Source organism: Otolemur garnettii, unplaced genomic scaffold (genome assembly GCF_000181295.1).
Source record: "Otolemur garnettii isolate 467f Iridium unplaced genomic scaffold, OtoGar3 scaffold00002, whole genome shotgun sequence".
In the NCBI taxonomy this organism is placed as follows: Eukaryota; Metazoa; Chordata; class Mammalia; order Primates; family Galagidae; genus Otolemur; species Otolemur garnettii.
In genome coordinates, this window is record NW_003852397.1 from 5359195 (window position 1) to 5384129 (window position 24935).

Consider the following 24935-nt stretch of genomic DNA (forward strand, 5'->3'; position numbering starts at 1 on the left):
TGAGATTGGTGGTGGCCTCTCACAGTGGCGTCCCTCAGAGCTGCAGTGAGATTGGTGGTGGCCTCTCACCATGCGTCCCTGAGAGCTGCAGTGAGATTGGTGGTGGTCTCTCACAGTGGCGTCCCTCAGAGCTGCAGTGAGATTGGTGGTGGCCTCTCACAGTGGCATCCTTCAGAGCTGCACTACCTGGGGACAGCTTCCTCCTCCCTCTCCCTCAGGGCTCTAAGCCCTGGTTCCCCAGCCTTCTGCTAAACCCCTGCACTTTCTTGTGAGTGGGTTCTGAAAGGGAAAACCTCCATTTCCCATCTCCCTTGTCCTTCCTTGTTTCATCCCCCTTCTTCTTTGCCCAGCCAGCCAGCCAGCAATTGAACATTATTATTATTATTTGAGACAGAGTTTTACTTTTTCGCCCTTGTAGAGTGCTGTGACATCATAGCTCACAGCAACCTCAAACTCTTGGGCTCAAGTGATTTTCTTGCCTCAGCTTCCCAAGTAGCTGGGACTATAGGTACCTGCCATAACACCTGGCTATTTTTAGAGAAGGGGGTCTTGCTCTGGCTCAGGCTGGTCTCGATCTCATGAGCTCAAGCAATCCACGCCCCTCAGCCTCTGGCCTCAGTTGAACATTTGTGATCTTTTTATGCACATATTTGTTAACCTTTGAGTAGAAAGAGGAGTCAGGAATGGTTTATGCACTAAAGGAGCTCACCCTGGGGAAGAGCGTGCTTGAGAGAGTGGTGACAATTCTGTGCTACAGAGGCAGCGACAGGGGGGTTGTTAACATGGATGAGGACGTGCTTGATGAGCCTCTGATAAGTCTTCCTGGAGGAGAAGGGAGGCTGAATTAGGTCCTGAGAAATTAGCAGGAGAGGGCCAGTGGGAGAGGGGGTGGAGGAGTGGGGTCAGGGAGACATCATCTGTCCAGAGGCGTGGCAGCGGGGGGTGGGGGAGGTGCTGTGTGGTGCAGAGACTGAAAAATGGTGGGGAGGGGGCTGGGGAAGAGGGGGAAGAGGACGAGGTGAGCTGGGAGGGATGGGCTGCACCTCAGAGGGCGGCAGCCTTTAGGTTCTGGGTGCTGCCTGCTGGGCCTGGGAGTTGGCGGAGGCCTTTGAACAGGGATGGCTGGGTTTGAGATGCCCCTCTGGCAGCTGTGGATGGCTGTGGAGAGAGGGCTGGCCAGGGAAAGGCTGTGGAGGAGCCTGTTCAGTGGCTGTAGAGAGTGGATGAGAGATGATGAGGGCTTAAACTTCTCTCCCTGCTGATGGGGAGAAGAGGTGGAACAGGTGACCAGTCAGCTGGGGAAGGGGAAAGGAACCTGGGAAGAAGCTGCTACGGTGAATGGGAATGGGGAATAAATACACAGGGAGCCAGGCCCCTTCCAGAAAGTCCAGTTTTCTTTCATGCATTATTTTTTATTTCTCTGCTCCTTTAAAATGATCCTAAAATCTCTGTCTCAGAGATGTTATCTGGTTAACCCATGGTTCTCTGATACCCTAACCCTTCTGTTTACGCCAAATCTTTCCTTTGCATATATTCTCCCATTCATTCATTCCATCAACAAGTTCTCATGGAGGGCCCACTGTGTGCCCAGCCGTGGACTTGGACCTGGGGGCACAAGGGTGGAAAGACAAATGAGGTTTATGCCCTCACTGAAGCTTCTAGAGGAGCAGACTGGTGGTAAAACATATTGGATAACCTGAAACTGAGTAGAATTTGTAAGGAATGTAAATGATCTGTGATGAAGTTTGAGGGATCAGTCAGAACCGTGTCTATGGGACCACAAAGACCATGGTCAGGGAACTGTATGCTATCTGGGAGCTATCACAGAAAGCCAGGAGGGCTTAAGGGCTTAGGGGGACAACAAGCAGCAAGGCAGAGTTCTGTGGTGTCTCTGAGGTTTGGGGCTTGAGCAACTAGGTTGATGGGGTGTCATGTACTGAGGCAATACTGTGGATTTATCTAGTGTGGGGTGTATTTGATATATGTTATTTCTATCAGCACCGCAACTGACAAATTTGGAAATCTGTGAAGGACGTTCTCCATAGAATGTCACGTCTGCAGCAAATTGATAGGGATTTCTTTTTTTTTGAGACAGAGCCTCAAGCTATCCCCCTGGGTAGAGTGCTGTGCCATCACAGCTCACAGCAACCTCCAACTCCTGGGCTCAAGCGAGTCTCCTGCCTCCGCCTCCCAAGTAGCTGGGACCACAGGTGTCCACCACAATGCCTGGCCACTTTTTTTGGTTGCAGCCATCATTGTTGTTTGGCGGGCCCGGGCTGGGGATTCAAACCCGCCACCTTAGGTGTATGTGGCTGGTGCCTTAGCTGCTTGAGTCACAGGCGCCGAGCCAGGGATTTCAATTAGATGATGAGTCACATATAAGGTGTGCTTCCTCTCTTGATTTGGGTCATTTATAAAGTGTATTTGTGCCAGGCACAGGAGCTCACATCTATAATCCCAACACTTTGGGAGGTCCAGGTGGGAGGATCCCTTGAGGCCAAGAGTTTGAGACCAGCCTGAACAATAGAGCAAAAATCTACTCTATCAAAAAAATTAAAGATTAGTGGGGCACAGTGGCATGTACCTATAGTTCCAGCTAAGGACAAAAAGGAATTTTTTAATCCATGGAACCAATTGGGTATTGTAGGGTCAACTGAAGATTTTTTTTCAAAAAGAGTCTTTTAATTGTTCAAAATAACACAAAACGGCATCGTGCTATGGTAATACTGAGTCCCAGGGTTACTCTACGATAGATGAACAGGCGTACTATCTCAGAAACAAGAGAAATCTAAGGGTGCTTGGGAGCAGGAACGGGGGTAAAACAATGGGACCAGGTGAGCGGCCTCCAAGGTGACTAAACATGACAGTTCCACAGTGCACATACTATAGTGCAATAGACCAGAGGCCCTGGAGGGCGTGGGCCAGAGGTGAGGGCTGTTCCTCTTTACCACATCATCTCCAGGCAGAGATGGGGGGCTGAAAAGATCAGCTGCTCCTTCCAAGCCTTTCCGAGACTGCCTGCAAGCCCTGCGCTTTGTGTAAGCTAAGGCATGGGGCAGAAAACTCCCAGCTGAGCCCCACTCTGAGTTGGGCCCTTAGAAGGACTGAACCAGCCTGAGGACAATGCTGCAGGTTCGTGATGGCTGGTGCTTCAGCCTCCCCCGTGGGTGTCACCACACAAGTCCTTCCCGGGCTGCCTCCAGTCCCCACCCCTTTCTGTTCTGAGGGAAGAGCAGTGAGTGCCAAAAGTGACAGCCCAGAGTGTCAGATGAACTGAAGGTTTTCTGACCATTAACAAACTCAGATGACAACCTGTTTAACCCCCCCCCCCCAGTTTGGGGTGTATTAATTGCTTCTTCACGTTAATATTCCATTCTTTACCTTTTTAGGTTTCCTTTATTTCCATTTCCTGCTGCTTGTGCCTAGGGCCACATTTCCTGGTGGGAGAAGCAGAGCGGGGCTTGGTTTGATCACTGATGGAAAGAATTTTATGGGATGAAATATGCTGTGCTGTTTAGTATGGCTATATATTTTTTTCAATTAAAAAAATGGCACAAGCATGCTTTTATCCTAGGTGACTGCTACTTTGAGAAACTTGGTTGATTCACCACTGGCAAGAAGTAAGTTGCTGAGCGTCAGTGCCATTCCCCAGCTCTGCACGGTGACGGAACAGTACCTGGGTGACAAGGACATCTGTACCAATGTGGTCAGAATATTCAGGTGGGTAGAATCAGAAAACAAAGAGGCCGATGCTTAGGTTTTGGGTTATCATTAATATCTGGATGTGTGACTGGCAAAAAACCCTCTTTTTGCCTGAATGTCACCTTGCAGAAAAGGTAAGTCTAGTGGCCCAAGCTTGTAATGAATGGCTCACACGAGTGACTCCATTTTCTGTGCGATCCTAATGTAAGTGTAAACACATTCATTGTAAGTCACTTAAGTTCTTTGGTGAGTTGTGATTATTGTAGTGTGTGTTTTTGTTTCAATATTCCTCTCAGCTTATAGGCGATAAAGAACTACTATATCACAAAACACAGAAACTTTCTGGTATACTTGGAAACAGTACTTAAGAGTTTTAACTCACAAAGGGGATCAATGCTTAGAAAGTCTGGTCTGACTTAGTCTGTAACAGAAGGTTATTTTTAGTTCACTTATTCGGACTTTGGTTCACTCATTTAGTAGCCATGCTTACACTTACTTTATTTACTCCAGAAATGATGATCATTTGAATCCAGATTGCCTCAAAGCAAGATGTTGTGAAATGTCAGACTGTCTCTCATTATGCATTTATATCCGCCCCCCCCATCCTGTTTCTTGACAGTGTTTTCACATTATGATTCTTCTCAGGAGCCCTGGGCCTTTCTTGAGCCCCAATACTGTAGTTATTTAAAGAAATACAAAATTTCCTGAAGAATGAATTGGCAGTTGATCCCAGTATGAAGATGTGAGTCCAGATTTGATCTTTTTACACTGTGCTTGCCTGAGCGTTGTTCTGGATACTTAATGACTGCTCCCAGTTTGAAGCATTGTAAAATCATGATGAATTAATTTTTGTGTATGGTGGCACATAGGGGTCAGATTTAATTATCTATGTGGATAGTCAGTTATTCCAGCACCTTTTATTGATTATGCCACCCTTTCTCTCTGTCTTTGTGAATCCTGCATAAGTTTCCACACACTTGCAGGTCTGTTTCTGGGTGTTTTAACTCAGCCCATGCTCAGACCAACACACTGTGTTTACGATCACAGATTTAAGTTCTGCTGTCAGAGAAGATGAGTCTCTCACTTTTTTCCCCTTTAAGATCCAGACTCTTTTTGTCCTTTTCTCTTCCTTTTGAATCAGGGAATCAGCTAGATCCACAGGCAGAACTGTGGGATTTTTAATGGAACTCTACTGAGGGTAGAGAATAATGGGATAGGGAAGAGGAGAATTAATATCTTTTTGATATTGAGCTGTTCATTATAAACATTTATGGCATCTTCTTTATGTCCTGCCTATGAAATTTTGTTATTTTATCCATAAGGATTTTGCACATTGTTTGCTAGATTTATTTCTAAGCTCCTCATGGCTTTTGCTACAATTATAAATATCTTTTAAAAAATTATTTTCTCGGCTTGGCACCTATAGCTCAACCGGCTAAGGCGCCAGCCACGTACACCTAAGGTGGCGGGTTCGAATCCCCAGCCCGGACCCGCCAAACAACAATGATGGCTGCAACCAAAAAATAGCCGGGCGTTGTGGCGGGCGCCTGTGGTCCCAGCTACTTGGGAGGCGGAGGCAGGAGACTCGCTTGAGCCCAGGAGTTGGAGGTTGCTGTGAGCTGTAATGCCACGGCACTCTGCCCAGGGGGACAGCTTGAGGCTCTGTCTCAAAAAAAAAAAAAAAAAAAAAAAATTATTTTCTCATAGTTTGTTGCTGATGTATATGAATGACATTGCTGTTTGATTATTAATCTTGTATTCAAGAATCTTGATGAACATTAGGAATAAGAGTTTGTGTATAGATTGTCCTGGATTTTCTGTGCAACTTGTCTGTGAATAAAAGTAGTCTTATATTTTGTTGTTTTCCAAGTATTTTGACTCTTCCTCTTTGTTCCTATCTCTTTTATCACATTGCTTAGGAAGCCAGTGCAAAATTGTGAGTGTTGGGACTATTGCCTGTCTCCTGATTTTAACAAAATATTTTTATGGTTTTGCCAGCTGAAAGTAATATTTCCTGTGGGTTTTGGTAGATAACTTTAGAAATTTAAGAAAATATTTTTTTCTCATTAATGGATATTAAGTTTCATCAAATGCTCTGAATCTCTTTTGATTACATGGATTTTCTTTTTCTTTAATCCATCAATGTACTAAGTCACACCAATATATTTTCTCATGTTAACCCATTTATATATTGCTGGGGTTGGTTGACTTTGCCTTTTAAGATTTTTCATTTGGGATTGTGAGTTAGATAGACCTGTACTTTCTTTTCTTATGTTGTCCTTGTCTGCGCTTAGTGTTAAGTTGATGTCAGCCTTATAAAATGAGTTGGGAAGTAGTCCAACTTTTTCTCTTTTCTAGAAGAGTTTTTGAAAATTAAACTTATCTGTTTCTTGGAATGTAGAACTTGCTCAAAATCCTATTTTTATCCTCTCTGTCTGTGTGTGGATATTGTTGATTACTGACTCAAATTCTTTATATATGGTTATATGTTTAGTTCAATTTCATATTTCTACTTGCTTCAGTTTCAAAGTTATAGTTTTATAGGAATTTGTCCATTTTATCTAAGTTTTCAAACAATATAAATTCCAAATTTTCTCTTATTATCATTTTAATCTCTATTATATTCCTCAAACTTTTGACCTCAAGCAATTCTCCCGCCTTGGGCCTCCCAAAGTGTTAGAATAACAGGTGTGAACCACTAAGTCCAGCCTCTGTCACACCTCTAATTATGTCTCCTTTTGTTTATTTTACTTATTTAACAACTGGTTATACAGCACTTTCTACATGCCAGGCAATATTCTATGTACTTTCCAAAGACTAATTCTTATAAAAACTTTTAATACAGGCACTATCATTGTCATTGTCATTTTCCTTAAAGAAAACTGAGGCATAGAGAAGAAGTTCAGTGGTTTTCCCAAGATCATACAGCTGTAAGTTGTAGGGCTGCAATTCACATCAGGTAGTCTGGTTCTAGAATTTATACTTTCAGCCACTATGTTACACTGCTTCTTCATCATTAATATTGATTTTTCTTTTGATCATTTATGATGTTTCTCTTTTTCTCCTGGTCAGTCTTTCCAAATTTTGCCATTTTCATTAGTTTTTGCGAATAATAGGCTCATTGATCTATTTTATTATATTCTTTCTGCTCTTATCCTTACTAATCCCTTTCTTCTCCTCTCTGTGAATATATTTTTCTTCCAATTATTTTAGTTAGAAACTCAACTGTTTTCTTTTCAGCCTCTTTAAGGCTATAACTTTTCCTCTAAATACTGCTTTACCTGCATACTTCAGACAAAATCAGGTGCATTCAGGGTGGTATGGCTGTAGACTACCTGTATACTTCAAATTTTTATTTGTAGTGTTTTTGTTATTATTTATATCTAAGTATTTTTTGATTTTCATATTTCTTTGACCTATAATTTATGTATTAATTTAAAAGTATTCCAAAAGTATTAATTTAAAAAATATATATTTTAAAATTGATGTCTAATTTAGTTGTACTTTGATCAGAGAGTATGGTCTCTTAGACATCAGTTCTCTGCAAATTTATTAAGATCTGTTTATGGCCTGATACGTAGTCAAGTTTTAAAATTACTAATGATATTTTACCTATTGATTCACCAGTTAATAAGAAATTTATGAACATCTCTCAAATTTGATGTGAGTGCATCAGTATTGCCTTGTGAGTTTTGGTTTTTGCTTGCTTTGCTTGCTTTAGAAATTTTGGAGCTATTTTAAAGGCTTTTTACCTTGAGATCTGTTTTGCCCTGATATTAGTGTAGCACTACCAGCCAAGAATATTAAAGCAGTTTTACATTTCTGATGGGATCCCAGGGGATTCACTGATATCCAACAAGATTCCACACAGATTACTTAGTTTGTGTTTTTTGAACCATGTGGGTAGTGTGAACTCACACCACTCACATGTATTACAGACTTCAGGTTTCTAATTTTCAAAGGACCCTTTTTATTTATTTATTAAATCATAAACACATAGCTCTTGTATACATTAATGCATTTATTGGGTACAATGTGCTGATTTCATATAGTATTAGGAACGCTTACCTCTCACTGGTTAATATATACCTCATCTCGTTTACTTGATTATTGTGTTGAGACTATTCTCTCTGCTTAATAAAAGGACCCTTTTTGGTTTCCCTGCTCCATATTTCTAGAGTCTAGAGCAAATTAGCAAGCCTCCTACAGCTTCTCTGAACTGGTGTGTAGAGTAGTTTTAGATTCCTTTTCTTAAACTGGGCAGGGTTTTCAGGGTCGGTATTTAACTGATACCATGTGTACTTGAATTATATAGGAAAAACAAAGTTTACATTTATTTTCCCATTTGGCATTTCTGCAGCAAACTTACTTCTTACCGTGACTGCTGTGCAGCCTTGGCCGACTATTCCAGATGTTATGCCTTGTTTTTGAATCTGATAAACAAATACCAGAAGAAACAGGTCAGTTCTTCATTCATTTAATTCTTCAGTGAGACTTTGCCCTGGTATATTTGCATAAGTTCATGTTGAATGACTTTATATTTTAAATAATCTATAGGTTTCTATTAGAAGCTATACATTAGATGTATAAGACTTCCCCAAGATGTTGTGAATTACCTTAGGGCTTGAGGAAGGAATAGTTTGAGGCAGAAACTGTCTCAATGGGATGTCAATGTTGTAGGAAGTTTTCTGATTTAGGGAGGAGGGTAGTAATCTACGGACATGTTATTCCTCCCAGTGATCTATAGACTACCTATGTGAGAGTCACCCTGGGGTGGGATTGGGAGTGTATTAGTTAATTCAAGGCTCCTTCACAGCCCTGCTGAGTCAGACAAGTGGAGCGGGACCTGGCCATCTGCATTTTAGCAAGAACCACAGGGACTTCTGATAGAAGCTATAAAGTTTAGGATCCCTCTACCCTGAATGTTTCCTAAGAGTCTTCTAGCCCTTGAATTCTCTAATTCTTTGACCCCTTTACTGTGTTTAGAAGATGAAATTTCTAGGTAAAAAGTGTTAAATGAAATAATTTAGTTTTAATGAATTGGGGGAAAACTATATATAGTTATTTAAAAGAAGGAAGAACTAATAAATAACTTCCCCTTAGTAAAATCATACTATTTAGCAAAAACATTAGTTTTTATTATAAGCTTCTAAATTTTCCTTAAGTAGTCTACTTTTATTCACTTTTCTAAATGATTAATGTAACATCAACTACACAAGACATTTTATATATGAATATTATATACATTTAAAATATGGAAAATTTTCAAAATCACATAGTACATTTCATCAATTGTGAGACCAAATAAATAATTTATTATGTGTATGCTAAGAATATTTTAATCTAAAGCTTTACGTTTATATTAACCATATTGAGACCACTTTAAAACATATTTCCTGTTTCCATCAGCTAGCATTGAACTTTTCTTTTTGAGACAGGGTCTTGCTCTGTCACCCAGACTAGAGTACAGTGCCACCATCATAGCTCACTACAACCTCAAATTCATGGGCTCAAGTGATCCTCCTATCTTAGGCTCCCAAGTAGCTAGGACTATAGGCAGGTGCCACCATACCTGATCAATTTTTTTATTTTTTGTAGAGATGGTGTTTCACTCTTGCTTAAGCTGGTCTTGAACTCCTGGCCTTGAGCAATCCTCCCACCTTGGCCTTCCAGAGTGCTAGGATTACAGGTGTGAGCCACCATACCTAGCCTAAATTTATTTTTATTCAGCCAAGTATTTTTGCTGAGAATGACTAAATTTTTCAGATTTTACACTATATTAGCCATTCACTATGTATCAAAAGGTTATTAGTGTATTTTCAGTTATACAAATGATATATCTTTACTAAATTATAATAGATGACAAAAACCTTGCTAAAAGGTTAGTAAAAATTAGTTTTACTTGTTTCATTTTTCAAAACTGCACTTGAATCTTCTATTCTGATATTTGGATTACAAATGCTTTCCTCTATGTATTTCGCATTTTCTATAAATTATATACATTGAGAGAAAGATCTCAAAGTTCAAGAATTTGTCATGTCAGATAAAGAATAAATTTGATTAATCTACCTTAAAGTATTCACAATGTACTATGCATTTAAGTGTCCATTAAACATTTCTTTCTTTCTTTCTTTTTTTGAGAGGCAGAGTCTTACTATCTTGCCCTGGGTAGAGTGCCGTGGCATCACAGCTCACAGCCACCTCAAAGTCTTGGGCTTAAGCTATTCTCTTGCCTCAGCCTCCCAAGTAACTGGGACTATAGGCACCCTCTACAATGCCCAGTTATTTTTAGAGATGAGGTCTCATTCTTGTCATACTGGTTTCAAACTCCTGAGCTCAGGCAATTCACTTGCCTCGGCCTCCCAGGGTGCTAGGATTACAGGTCCGAGCTACTGTACCTGGCCTAAAACATTTCTTAATTTAGATTTTTGTACATTATAGTATCAGAACTAAAACCTTGAGACAAATTAGCCTAGTGAATAGCTTAGCCACTCCTATTCCTGATTTTCTCTTTTAAGTTAAAAAATTATTTATTTAAACAATAAATAATAATTTTTGTAATAATATTTAGAGACTGGGTCCCAAGCTAGAGTGCAGTGGCATGATCATAGTTCACTGTAGCCTTAAACTCCTGGGCTTAATCAATCCTTCCACCTCAGCCTCCTGAGTAGCTAGAACTACAGGTGTGCACCACTATGCCCAACTAATTTTTCTTATGTTTTTGTAGAATAAGGTCTTGCTGTGCTACCCACGCTGCTCTTGAACACCTGGCATCAAATAATCTTCCTGCCTTGGTCTCCTAAAGCATTGGAATTTCAGGTGTCTACCACTGAACCTAGCCAGTAAAAAACAAAATTAAATAATAGAAAAGATAGTTTATTGTAGCCTTAAAATAACTCTTTTAGAGTGGGAATGGCAGTACATGCCTATACTCCTAGCACTCTATGGGGTTAAGGGGGAGGATTGCTTGAGGTCAGGAATTCAAGACCAGACTGAGCAAGAGTCAGACCCCCATCTCTACAAAAATTGGAAAAATTAGTCAGATGTGGTGGCACCTGCCTGAAGTCCCAGCTACTCAGGAGGCTGAGACAGGAGGATTGCTTGAACCCAGGAGTTTGAGGTTGTTGTGAGCTAGGCTGAGGCCATGGCACAGAGTGATTAGAGCAAGACTATCTCAAAAAAAAAAAAAATTCTTGTAGATGTTAAAAGAAATTTATTTATGAATCAGATGTGGAATCAGAAAGAAGTGATGTGACAGGGCCTGTGTGTCTTGCACTGGGGCACCAAGCTGGGGTCCTCTCTTCACTGTTCCATTTCCAGGTGGGCCCAGGTATCTCTGCCACAGTCTCTGACACCTGTGATCTGCTAGGGAAACCTATAGAGAAAACACCAGGCTACCCTAGAAGCTGGGAAATGGCCATATCACTCAATCCAAGCAAGAAAATAAAAATATTACCCTCAGTTCATGAAACAAAATTGTTAAATACTTGCCCAAACTAGAACTATGTAGAAGCAAGATTTTATAAAGGAAACAAAACGGGAAGCAGCTCAGGTCTCTAAACTTCGATGCACAGTTTTTTGCACCAAATCTCATCTTTGCAGATCTTATAGTTAATCCTTTTACCCTGTTGAAATACTCCTGTAGAATAAAGTTACATTTAACCTAAAAGAACGAGAGAGAGATTTATGTATTTTACTTTGTAATTTAATTTTAGGGATTTTAATTATAACTTTATTTTACCACCATTATTCTTTTTGTTTTGGTGTTTTGATCTTGGATGACTTATAAACATCTTTCAGTGAAGGAGACTTCTTTGCTTTGTACTGGAATTTCCAGCAAAAGAAAACACTTCTGGCTTGGTGCCTATGGTTCAAGTGGCTAAGGCGCCAGCCACTTACACCTAAGGTGGCGGGTTTGAATCCATCCCAGGCTCACCAAACAACAATGACGACTGCAACCAAAAAATAGCCAGGCATTGCGGTGGGCGCCTATGGTCCCGGCTACTTGGGAGGCTGAGGCAGGAGAATCGCTTGAGCCCAGTAGTTGGAGGTTGCTGTGAGCTGTGATGCCACAGCACTCTACCCAGGGTGACAGCTTGAGGCTCTGTCTCAAAAAAAAAAGAAAAGAAAAGAAAAGAAAACACTTCTGTTTAACAGTTTGATTTCAAATTATGTTATAATGCATAATTTTTTTAAAGGAAGAAAATCTATCAATTGAGTACTGACAAAATAGCCGTATTATTTTATGGCATTACTAGTACACTGTTTTGTTTCTCTAATTGTAGCTTAGATGATGTCGTTGTTGAATAAACAGAAGAAAATCCTGGTATCTTGCCCCAATATGAGAGACTTGAGATGTCAGTGTGGGCTGAGGGTATGCTTTTTCTGGTTCGAGTGACTAAATGTCCTAAATTTAGTTTAATCAGTATACAATTTTCCCACACTTCTCACTAACCTACTTTTCACTTTAGACCAATAGTAATCTGTAAAACAAAACTGGTGTTGAAAAACCACATTTTCCTCTATTGATTTATGCTCTAGTTCTGTGTTCTTATGAAAATTACTTTAATTTCCAAAGAATAAAGAGCACCTTGTAAACTATATACAGTAACATGTTGATTCACAACCATCAGAGAAATGCATGGTTGATCCCTTTAATAACAAACCTAACTTAATTATCATGGTGAAAATCATATGCAAATACAATACATATTTCCTTTCTTTCTTAGAGGATAATAAAAGTAATCTAACCTCTTCCTCCTGCCAAAGGTCATTATTTAAGCGCTAATTACCGCATGCTGCTCTGGGGCCTGATACTGTGGAGTTCTTTCGTGTGGTATCTTCCTTCTGTCGATGTCCTCTCTCTTCCCTTTCTGTCGCTTCCTTTGCCTTTGGTGGTGTGCTTGCCCTTTCATAATTATTTGCTTCCAGTTAGCAGGGAAATCTCATAACCAAGCTTATTTTTTTTTTTCAAGAGCCAAAATTTTATTTATTCATTTCTTGTATTTGAAGTACTGTTTGCTGACATCCTGGAACTGAGATTCTTTGCCAGAGTTCTTCAGTACTACACAACTGTTACCAACCACTTTACAGGGTTTTCTCTCTCTGTCAGTTTTACAAAAGCCTACCCATTCCCCTAGTTACTTGTTGTCATCAACTTTTATTAGGCTGATTTAGTGTTCAGCACAAAGGGCCTCCACCAACTTGGTATACATAGGCTCATCACATTTGGATGCCAGCACGCAAAGATGGGCTTGGTGCTTGTCTTAAGGCTTTGACAGCTTTGCAGAATCCACCTCCAAGGCCATCGTGGATGAGTGCGATCTTCAGCACTTCTTGTAGAGAGGTGTTAATGTCATTACACCTTCATCAGCAATGCCTTCCTTGGCCATGGAGGTGGCTCATAACCAAGCTTATTAAAAGTAACACCTAAGGCCAGGTGCTGTGACTCATGCCTATAATCCCAGCACTCTGGGAGGCTGAAGTGGATGGATCACTTGAACTCAGCAGTTCAAGACCAGCCTAACGAGAGTGAGACCCTGTCTCTACTAAAAATAGGGTTGTGGCAGGCATCTATTGTCCCAGCTACTTGAGAAGCTGAGGCGAGAGGATTGCTTGAGCCCAAGAGTTTGAGGTTGCTGTGAGCTGTGATGCCATAGTACTCTACTGAGGGTGACAAAATGGAACTCTGTCTGAAAAAAAAAAAGTAACACCTAAGCTGGGTGCGGTGACACAGTGATACCTATTGGGAGCTTGAGCCCAGAAGTCTAAGTACAGCCTGAGCAATCTAGCCAAAAAAAAGTAACACCTGCAAATTCTAAAAGTGAATATGAACAGGATCTTAGGAAGAGCCTAAGAGACTCTTTGGTAAAATTTCTCTGTTCCTTCTCTTCAAAGCCCATTCACATTTCAAGATTTCTCATCTTATAAATTCTACTCTAATAAAAGAGAGCTTTCCCTGGAGGGTGGTAGCAAGACACAAAAGTCTGTTCACATCCATGTCCCTTCTCTGTGCAGCCTCCAGAAACCAACTTCTCTCTCTCACAGAATCATTTAAAAGACTTTAACATAGTGAGTGCACTTAAAGCTAAGAAGCTAAGCAGTATCTCTATGATCTAAACCACTTCATTAGCCTTAAGTAAAACTGTCCACATTTTAGGAATCAGGTGTGGAGTAGAAGGAGACATGTCTTGACAAAGTCACACTGCATATTGTGAAATGGTCTGATCAGGGCTTAATTCTCTAGGTAAATGTATCAGTGTTTGAACTTGCTATTTGCTCTTTGATTAGACCCAAGACACAGTGAAGTTACGTATTATTCTTAGATATCTGTCTGCTAGACAGGATCACCTACAAAGTGATGGTTTAATTCCCTTGTAGGCCAGGTATGTATCAAACCTAGAAATTTTATTCTAATATTCTTTTAAGTGTTTGTAAATTCCCAGCTCCTCAACTGGGAATTCTTGGGACCATGTTACAATAGTATTGGCTCCCTCATGAATGAGATAAATAATTTTTAAATGTGTTGATTTTGTATTTGTATGTGAATCATGGTTTTAACTTTTTGAAAATTATACTTTGACTTGATACTGTCTTTTAGGTATAATAAAAATTGAAATGTTACAGTTTTAAGCCATCACTTTGCTTTTATTTCTAGTAATAAAAATACATAATTTATATTTTCCTTGGGACCAAAATATTTTAGTAGAACAGGAAAAGTTTCAGCTACAAGGAAGTAATAGTTATGCATCCCAGTTACTTCCTCAAATTACCAACCAGAAGTTCCCATAGTCTTTTGGTAGTTCTCCCAATGGTTATTATATATGTAGCTGCCTTCCCCACTACTAAGAGACGCTAAAGCTACACAGACTTTGTCTTGGTAAGTCTGAAATGATGTTTGGCATGCTAGGCTCCTGAGAAGTGCCGAAAGAAAGAATTTTGAGTATGTGAAATGCCTTGGAATCTGTAAAGTGTTATAAAATATATATTTTTTAATACTGAAGTACTTCTTCCTTAAATATTTACTTTCCTCTTCCTAGTTTGGTGGAGGAAATAATAAGAATTCTTTTCCACAATTTTCACATTGGTGGGCTGCCATAAACAACAGCAAAACAGAAATGATGGCTTTTAAATTACTTCAGACCAGCACAGCATCTTAGCTTTATGTTTCTGTTGGCCCAGGTAGCCAGCTGAACAGGACAGTTTGTTTTTCCTCTTTTCTTAACATTCTGGTGTGACTGCGTTGACCTGTGGTGGTTAAAAACTTTGCTACACTTGAAATTGACTTTGATGTTATGAAACTGATCTTGGAAACGCAGGTTAGCCCTCCAGCAATTTACTTAAATAGAATGATTGCTTCCTATAATTATTTTTGTTGGAAAGATATACTTTAGAAGCTTCATAGTCTCTTAATATAGAAAGCACTCACCAAATGATTAAACAATCAGAAAGAGCATACCTTATCTTTCTTCTGAGAAACGGTTAGTAGTGCCTCTTTCTTAAAAGCCTGACATTTAGAATCAGCAAAAAGTTTTATTTTTTAAGAATCATTTTTAAATGAAACAATCTTTATGGCTGTGTTTTCAAAAAACATAAAAAACGGAAATTTAAAAAAAGAACAAAAGAAAAAGGAATAAAAAACCCTTTATAGTGTTAAATGAAATGTCACCTGCATACACCTCGCTAAGTGATCTTATCAGGTGGGTGGGGAGTTTCACAGGAAGCTGCCACTAGCTGCCACAGTCCACCAAGGGGGAAATCCTGTTTTGAACCAGGTAGCAGCAGGGCTGATTGCCATAGGAGAGGTAGAATATTTAATTCCCCATGTGTTGTTGTCTTCCATTAAAGGGGAAGAACAAAAACAAAAAAGCAGACGTTTTTATTTACCATGAGAAAGTATCAAAAAAAAATTCCATTATTTTTACATTCTTTCTGTCTTGTCAAGGTAAAGTCTGATTACAGCACAAGAATGGGTCTTTCAGCACCTGTAGCGTAGTGGTTACAGTACCAGCCACATATGCCAAGGCTGGTGGGTTCAAATCCACCCTGGACCAGCTAAACAACAATGACAACTACAACCAAAAAATAGCCGGGCGTTGTGGTAGACACCTGTAGTCCTGGCTACTTGGGAGGCTGAGCCAAGAGAATTGCTTAGGCCTAAGAGTTTGAGGTTGCTGTGAGTTGTGACGCTACAAAACTCTACTGAAGGTGACAAAGTGAGACTCTGTCTCAAAAAAAAAAAAAGAATGGGTCTTTCTGAATATGCTTTAATCTGCTATATCAAGCTGTCAATAATGGGGAATTAGATTTTTGCTTTTATTTTCTACATATCTGTAGAATGTGTAGAAATTATTTACAAGGAACATGGATTTATATTATATATATGTGTGCACATATATATATATATTTTTGAGACAGAGTCTCGCTGTGTCACCCTCAGTAGCGTGCTGTGTGTCACAACTCACAGCAACCTCAAACTCTTGGGCTTAAGCGATTCTCTTGCCTCAGCCTCTCAAGTAGGTGGGACTACAGGTGCCTGCCACAACACCCAGCTATTTTTTGGTTACAGGGTTCGAACCTGCCAGCCTCGGTCTATGTGGCTGTCGCCATAACCACTGTACTACAGGCACTGAGACAATTTGTATTATTTTTAAAAGCAATATTATAAAGACAAATAATGGGTTTTTAAGTGATTTTTTCTTGATGTGTTTCAAATGAGCAGCAGGTTTGGGAAGCCCATGGTATCAGTTATCGAGATAGTGTCTTAAAATACTGGCAGCGGGGGCAGGTTCCCATGAAACCTCAAGAGATTTTAAAGTGATTGGTCAAATCAGGGTTAGTCCGTCTCTACAGGAATGTGACGGACAGTGAATCTCTTCGTCAAAGAAAGAACCAAATTGGCCAAACCCACCAGGTGCCGATGAAGGTCTCCCAGGAAGTGGTAATAAGCACTCACCTTGCCTTTTGCACTGGCCGCTGAGGGGCAGATCCTTAGCTGGGGAGAATAGGGTGCTACGTTATCCTCTCCCAGGAATTTTCTCTGCTAACCTTGTGTCGGAACAAGTCGTCCTGGGACTAAACCTCGACTGAGTGTGACTGGGGTCACACCTGGGAGCGGGCAGGCACGGGCCAGTGTAGGCTGCCCAGAAAGGGTGAGCACACGGCCTTCTGCTCAGGACCCTCAGAACTGCCACTTTACGGGAGGGCTCATTACCCTCAGCTGGACCAGCTATGAGTTATTGACTGGTTTGTTGGTCAAACAGACACCAAATCTTATGGTTAAAATAATCACCAAATGTTCCCGCAGATGCCCTGTTTTGAGACAGTTCATCATATACACCCAAATCTAAACTTTGCAACAAGTACTACGTAAACTGAGAGTAATTCGTTTGTTTAAACTAGAACAGGATCTGGTTTACACACCTCTCTCCGCACAGCCCTCAGGGAGGTGGGCCTCTGTCTCTGTCTGTCAGGGGTGATGTGATAGAGGGGGGTTCTGGTTCCTCAACATTCTCAATGGAAAGGCATCAGCCCCTCCCGGATCTCATAAATGACTTCTGCAGGGAAAACCAGGGAAGTGCCTTTGGCTCATGTCTATGTGGTTAATTTGTCTAAGATCCACGATACGACTGGTAACTCCAGTTCCCACACACACAAACAGAGACAGAAGCAGCATTTCAGCCGGCTCGACGCGATTTAAAAGCTAAACTTTAGAGTTGGGTAAAATATCTATTAAAAACACTGACCAAAATTCAATTAAATGACAAATCTCATTTAAGAAATATGCACATATTGTCTGCTTTATGGTGTAAACCACACTTGGCACAAACCAAATGTGCAAACAGATGGGCTTAATAATGAAAGAAAGAGCAGGGTTGCTATCAGCCTTTGGGAAACAGAGCCTGCCTTGGGAGGCGCCTCTGACGTCAGTGTTGCTACATTTAGCATCTCAGCAAAACACGTTTGGGTTGTTTTTTTGGAAGAACATGAAGGGATTTTCCCCACTTCTGTAAATAACTACTGGGCAAGGGATCTGGTAAAATGTCTCAAGTAAGACTTTTGAAAGACTGGCAATATTTTTCAAAGGTCACAATCCAAAAAGAGCAACCTTTATCTGTCTGCATTCCCCCATGTGTACGTTGACTCACTTATATTTAATCCTCTCCACCACTTGCAGGTACGGTAATTTCCTGGTTTTTTAAAACAGAATTTCCAGATGCAGGACCATCAGTAGAGATTTCACAAACACTTGTACTACAGGCACTTGGCACCCGTAGCACAGTGGTTAGGCCACCAGCCACATACACTGAGGCTGGTGGGTTCAAACCCAGCCCAGGCCAGCTAAACAACAATGACAACTGCAACCAAAAAAAAGCCAGGCACTGTGGTGGGTGCCTGTAGTCCCAGCTACTTGGAAGGCTGAGGCAAGAGAATCGCTTAAGCCCTGGAGTTGGAGGTTGCTGAGAGCTGTGACACCACAGCACTTTACCAGGGGTGACATAGTGAGACTCTGTCTCAAAAAAAAAAAAAAGAAAGAAAGAAATGAGACCTGGAATGTCTGGATAGTATGGGTTAAAAGCTGTTCATCCCTAATGCAACCATAGGCATTCAGCAGTCCACAGGTAACATTGACCTCTGTTTCCTCTCCATCCTTTCTGGGGCCACTGAGGGCTGATTAGGAAGGTGTCTCCACTCCTTCCACTGTGTCTTTGTGCAGTGCCTGGGCTCTGGACTCATCCTCTGCCTCCTCCCTGGTAGAACTATGTCCTGTGGCTATCTTCCCAGCCCCTCCGCGGGCACCTTCCCAGTGGGTGCTGGGAGCATTTGGCTGAGTATACTCTTCTTTGGAGCCTTGCCCTTGGTCTGTACCCCAGACTGAGCAGATTACACAATAAACTCTTAACTTGTTCCTTCTTTCTACCTCCTACCTCTTTGCCCTTGTGAAACTGGCTCTTCCTTGGCTCAGCACAGAACCCAAATGCCTGATTTGTCTGCTGGCTCAAAAAAGAACTGAGCACAGTGAGATTCTAGAACTTCTGAATTATAGCCACATTCAGAGGCACAGCGTGGGTACTCCATAAGTGAATGCTGAGAGAAGGGATAGACACATGGAGGAGTCCAGTATAATCTCTTCTGGTTTTAAAATGATTTCCTCCTGAGATTCTCGGTTGCATGTCACCAACCTTTCAGATTCTTCCATTCTATAGAGTTCAACACTTATGCAAATTGTTGACCCACTTTCAGTGCCCCGTGGCTGGTCAGCATGTTTGCAGCAGGGCACAGTCTGTCTTCTGGTTTGCTCTTATGTGTCTGTTCCTCAAGCCACCTGCAAGCTCAGTTCACGTTTGGGTTTTGTTTAAGGGTGGCAAGTTGGATAATGCAAACCGAAAATCCTGATTCAGCTCTCTGGCAAGAGAAGTTTGTAACCAAATTTTAAACAGGGCATTTTACTTAACTTTCTGGTTAAGAGTGGGTTCAGACATTCAGTACATTTACACCCCTTCAGCTTCAACCTGTTCTCAAAAATCTTTCTAGAATGCTTTTCTTTGCTTAGTAGAAGTAGTTCTCTCCTAAGTAAGTGTGGTCCTGTCTGTGACAGCTTGGTATCATTCCTTCCCCGTGGTCAACATCCTCCCCAGTTATTTTAAGGTGAGCAGCGCGTTCTCTGTGGCTGGCCGGGGGCGGGGAGTGGTGAGGTCATGCTGCAGCAGCCGCACGGGGGGCAGACGGTGCAATCGATGCCAGCGCTGACATTTATTTGATAGGCAGTGAATGTTTTTGAGCAAAGAGATGATCTGAGAGCTCCAGGAAGTGGTATTGATGTCGACTGCAGAGGAGTAGGCAGGGGTCTCTGACAGTAGTCTACAGATGGATTGGTGACAACAGGCATGGACGGGTGGGTGGGGGGGCAGTCGGGGACATTTTGAGATGACAAGGGGAAGGGACTTGGTGGCTGGTTGGTGAGGGACATGAGATGGAGAAGAATCAATGCTTCTGGGGCTGGGGGCTGGGGGCTTGGGCAGTGAGGATCAGTGGGAACAAGGAGTTGGTCTGGAGATGGTTTGGAAGCCGTCCGTACACACAGAAGGTATCTCTTTTCTTCACCGATGTTCCACTTTGTAAGTTTTCTGAAGCTTCTGTCTCCACATCTCTAAGTAGGGGTTAAATCTCTCTCCTTGGCTGTAGGCCAACATCCCTCCCACGGAAAGTGACACTTAGCAGCTCCTGCCCTGCTGCTGCTCCTTTTGAAGATCAACATAGACCATTCTGTGGAGCAGTGTCCTACTCCTTGTTTTTCTGGTAAAATAATTTTTTTCCCAGGCTCCTGGGGCCCATTCACACTGAGTGACTTGCGTGCTCACCAGGGTACAACATATGCTAAACTAAGGAAAACGTCCTCCAGGCTGGGACTGGAATGCCCTGCTGAGGTCAGGCCCTCTACAGAAGGTGCACCTGTTTGTCTAAGTGCTGGTTGGCTGTAGCTGTTGCTAGGCTGAGTTCTGTTTTAAGCAAAATTAGAAAGTCAATATGAACTGGTTATACCAGACTTCCTTCTTTAGGGGGAAAGAAGTTCTTTCTCCTGATTCATCTTCATTTTGCTATTTCAAAACCACATAGTTGTGATATGAATATATAACTGTGTTAAATTTAATAAAAACTCTATGAAAGCAGAGTGTTAGTTTATAGATGATTCGCAGATATTGTCTAAGAATAAAGGGGGGAATCTGTGCCTCAAAGGAGTATTGCATATTGATGAAATAGTTTTCTGCTGTGGAATCGGTGCTGTCTACAAATGGGTGATGTTGGTTTTGCTCTGATTTTTACAGATCTTTGTAGGATATTTAATTAAGTGATATTTTGTAAGTTTGGGATGCCTTGGGCTGTGGAACAAGAGACGACCTCTCCATAATCCTGCCCAAGGCAGACCTTGTTTCAGGGTGGGTAGAAGCTGCCTTGGTGAGGTGGGGGCCTTCCCAAACCCTCCTGCTCAGCCCCCTCCTTCAGGATTCATTCCAGATGAGTCAAGACGAGCTTTGGCACCAGGAAAAGGAAACACCACCTCTGCCAACCTCCTGTGAGACTGCTTCTATTTTGGCCTGTTCCACACTCCCTAGATCCACAAAGAATATATGTGAGAAAAGAAGAAAGAAAAGGAAAGAAAAGAAAAAAAAAAGAGAGACGCCTTAGCCAACCCTGAGAAAGAGGCCAGAAGCAGTGAGCACAGCAGTTGCTGGGAGTGTGGTGCTGCAGACGGCGCAATCTGCCACCCCATTTGTTGATGTCGCATGCCATCCTTCAGTTGGCACCGAGGCTGCCAGGAACCACCTCCTCCTTTTTCCATCTGAAGGCTGGGAAGAAGTACGAAGACAGTGTTAACTCTTCCTGCCCTGCAGCCCACAGTGCTGCTTCCCCACTGCAGGCTTCATCATCTGGGCCGTGGTAGGGCCTATTGGGATATGAGAATCAAAGAATTTTGGAAGTGGAAGGGGCCAGAGGCAATTTTTAGAAAGAGAAAAGCAGCACTTTTAGTCTTCCCTGATTAGACCACAAGTGACAGTGGGTAAAGGTGATTGAATTTTGAAGAATGATGCTCAGTGCTTTTACCTGCAGCCAGGGATCTGGTCTAAAAACTCCTGGCCAATCAGATCTGCCAGGGGGAGGTGGTACAGGGCCCGAGTAGCCTGCTGTGTAGACTAAGACAAGCCGGCTAGGTGGGTGGAGGCGCCTAGGAAGAGGGGGCAGCCAGCATCCTCAGAGGATGGCAGTGACAGTGGAGGAGGCCAAGAGACTAGTTCCTGGGACGATTTAGGGAGCAGAGTGCAACTATGTATGACATTTCTTTAAAAGTCATTCAAAATCACTCATAACATCTTTCCTCTCTTGTCTAATGAGAAGAGAGCAATCCAGTGATCATGGTGAAGTTCAAAAATTGTTAACTACGTTAAGCAAGGGAGGTCGCTATCTGGATTGTAAAGGGGAATGTGAATAGTTTTGTTCAGATTAAAGAAGTGGAAGTTATTTTTAGTGAGTTAGTTAATTTATATATACAAATGCTTAGAATAGTGCCTGGCACATCAGAAACCCTGCATTACTGTGTTAGTTGCTCCCACTACTGCCACTACTATTATTAATATTATTAATTATAACAGTTTTCAGAAGTAGAACTTGTATAGTGTCTTTGATCAGAAAACATGCATCGAAGCGTACATGAAAATTTTGCTCAGAGTCCTCAGCTTAGAAAATATGAAATGGGATTTTCCTTTAAGGAGCTTACTTCTTGGAAATACCCCTGTCTTGATGATAAAACGGCTTTCCTGCTTTTCAACGGGGTCCAACCAGGGTGGACAGAAGGTACCAACTCAGTAGTCGCCTTCCAGAGCCCAGGAAGGGCCTTCGCCGTGAGGCGTTACATAAGTAACCTCCTGTTTCAAGTGAAGTGGGATTGGAATATTATAATCAAATTCTGTGGGCTTGTTTTAGATTTAAGGCCCATAGGATTCAGCTACTTTAGGGAACAGTCAGGTGATCAAAGAATGAGAAGACGGCCCCAGGCCCAGAAAGGAGATTGGCCTGGATACTCCCAGGACTCCTCTTCCCTTGCCAGCCAGCTCTCCTCCCTCCACACGTATGCGTATGCGGAGCTCCAATGACCTGGGGTTCCCTCCATTGTTCATTGAGCATCCTCTTTCAACTCTTCAGAGACTATTGGGTCTGTCCCGCAGCGTGCAATGCTATTTATTACTTATTATTTTGTTGATAATACACAAACAAGAGTTCATACAACTTGTGCTTTGCCCGTTTCATCTCGTGCAATCTACAGTATGGTAGTCCCCCCACTCGGCAGATGAGTTAACAGGAGGCACGGAAAGTGCAGTGACCTGTGTGAGCCCAGCCACCCGGCCCAGGCCCCAGAATTCAAACCCCCTTTGGTGTCTGGCTTCTCCCCCGGCCACTCAGCCTTTGCTGCCCTGCACATGCGTTAGTCTCCTCCCATGGATCCTAAACGCTGCCGAGCACTGCATCCCACGCTTGTGTGTCTTTCCCCCCAGTAAGACATTAAGAAATTATACTAACATTCCATTTCCCCAGGTGGAGCCAGGAGCAGGTTCTCTTAATTGGATGACCACTATGATTGGCTAACTACTGTGAGTTGAAATGCTTCCAAAAATGAGCTCCGTCCTGGACGGGCTCCAGTTTCTGCTATAGTGTTAGGCTCGGCCCTTTCTTAATGTTTGTTGATGGTTCCCAGCTGCGCAAGCAGCAGCCTCTCTTCTCTGCTAGTGAGTGTCAGGGACGACTTTTTCTTTTCTTTTATTTTTTTGGCAAGAACAAGCAGGAACAAGTTGGTATTGGCAAAGGTCCTAGGCAAATCCAGAAGTTGCCCTTCATCCTTGATCCTCGGCTGTCCCCTGCACTGCTCAATACCTTCTACAGGGCCCCTGGCGGCCCACCTGGACCTGACCTGTGCTCTCCTGTGAAAGTGCGCCCAGCCCTCTGCCCTTCCATCCCTCTCCCTTAAGGCTGCTGTCCACACCAATCTGATAAACAAAGGCAGGTTTATTTATGGTAATCCCTTCTGGTGACATATTTGCATTTTAAAAGGAGACAAATCTTTAACTGTTCTGCTAGGAGGCAGGGCCACCAGGAGATAAACTAAGCCAGACCCCATTGGAGAAGCAGAGTTTGGTGTACAAAGGGCTTGGAGTCTGAGTAATCCTGGATTCAAAGCCTGACTGTGCCCCTCCCCAGCTTTGTGACCTGGGCAGCTTCTCCAAGCCCCAGTTTCTCAACTGTGAAATGGCACAGGGTCTGCACAGTGCGGATTAGCAGCCAGGCCAGGTCCAGCCCTCAGTGGGTATCCCTCCGTCAGCTCCAGGTGACCTTCACTACCCACCCGGAAGGCGAATCTTGACACACGCGCGCGCGCGCGCGTGTGTGTGTGTGTGTGTGTGTGTGTGTATGTCTACTGCTGTCAAACTGAAAACATAATGATTTGTGTATCTTGTTTGATTTTAATATGATCTCAGCTTGGAATTTAAAAAAAAAACATTTTAAAGTTGTGAAATATAACTGTATACAGAAAAATATGTAAAATACGTACGCCCAATTCAGCAAATAATTATGGAAGTGTCAGTTATGTAACCACCACCCTTTTCGAGAGTCAGCAGGTACTGCTTTAATGTACACAGCGGCTCTCTACTGGAGGCAGTTTTGCTCCCAGGAGACATTTAGACGTTTTGGGCTGTCACATCTGGAAAGGTGCTACTGGCATCTGAAGCCAGAAATGCAGTCCGCAAGACAGAGCCTAAGAAGCTAAACTGAAGCAGTGCGGCTGGTGAAGTCTGCATGGCTCCCCTTCTCACCCCCACCCCCTGCCCCCGGACTGTCCAGCCAGGGTTTCTCTATGATTGTGAGGATGTTAGTCTCCGGAGACTCTGAGGAGGTAGTCACACTTAGACAATAGGTGTTGTGATATTGGTAAAGGTTTCTCTGTTGATTCTCTTCAATATTTTGTTAAAATGAAAATCACCTTTCTGTTGTATAAACATTTTGCATTGTCAAAATGGAGACTACTTTGATGTTACTTCCTGTCAGATAAAGTTTTCTGGATCTGTTTCCTTGTATTTCATTATAAGTTACTGGAATTGTGTCTGAGGCAGAACAGAATTGAGAGGCTACTCTCGCTGTTCTCCAGAATCACTGGCCTTCTGTCTAATAAAGCTTATTTGGACCTAACCCTCTGCATATTGGCTGGACAGTGACAGGTGGCCGGACCCGCTTCATCTGCTAACACCTCACGTAGGTAGAGGCCAGGGATGCGAGGAAACACTGCACAACGCAGGTACGGCTCCCTGCAGCAAAGAATTATCTGCCCAAAATGTCAACAGCGCCCAACTATGAAACCCTACTGTAATACAATCTACTGTTTGGAAAATGCCTAATTTTTAGAAACACAATGAATTTTTCAGCAGGAGATGAATTTTTAAGAAAAGATTTGGACACTTCAAGAAACTTGTCGACTTGGCGGCCATAGCACAGTGGTTACAGTGCCAGCTACATACACCAAGGCCAGTGGGTCCCAACCTGGTTTGGGCCAGCTAAACAACAATGACAACTACAACAAAACATAGCCGGGGCTCGGCGCCTATGGCTCAACCAGCTGGGGCGCCAGCCACGTACACCTAAGGTGGCGGGTTCGAATCCCCAGCCTGGACCCGCCAAACAACAATGAC

At 42.4% G+C, this 24935-nt stretch overlaps 1 protein-coding gene and 1 pseudogene across 1 annotated transcript in view; one reads left to right on the plus strand and one right to left on the minus strand.

Moving 5' to 3' along the window:
• ARMC2 (armadillo repeat containing 2) overlaps positions 1-24935 on the plus strand; it is a 113100-nt gene that overhangs the window by 64214 nt on the left and 23951 nt on the right. The window contains exons 10-11 of the mRNA XM_012806242.1: positions 3575-3720; positions 8063-8162. Coding sequence (XP_012661696.1) covers positions 3575-3720; positions 8063-8162 — 246 coding nt within the window. The remainder of the gene's footprint in view (positions 1-3574; positions 3721-8062; positions 8163-24935) is intronic.
• Positions 12696-13094, minus strand: LOC100948964 (annotated as a pseudogene).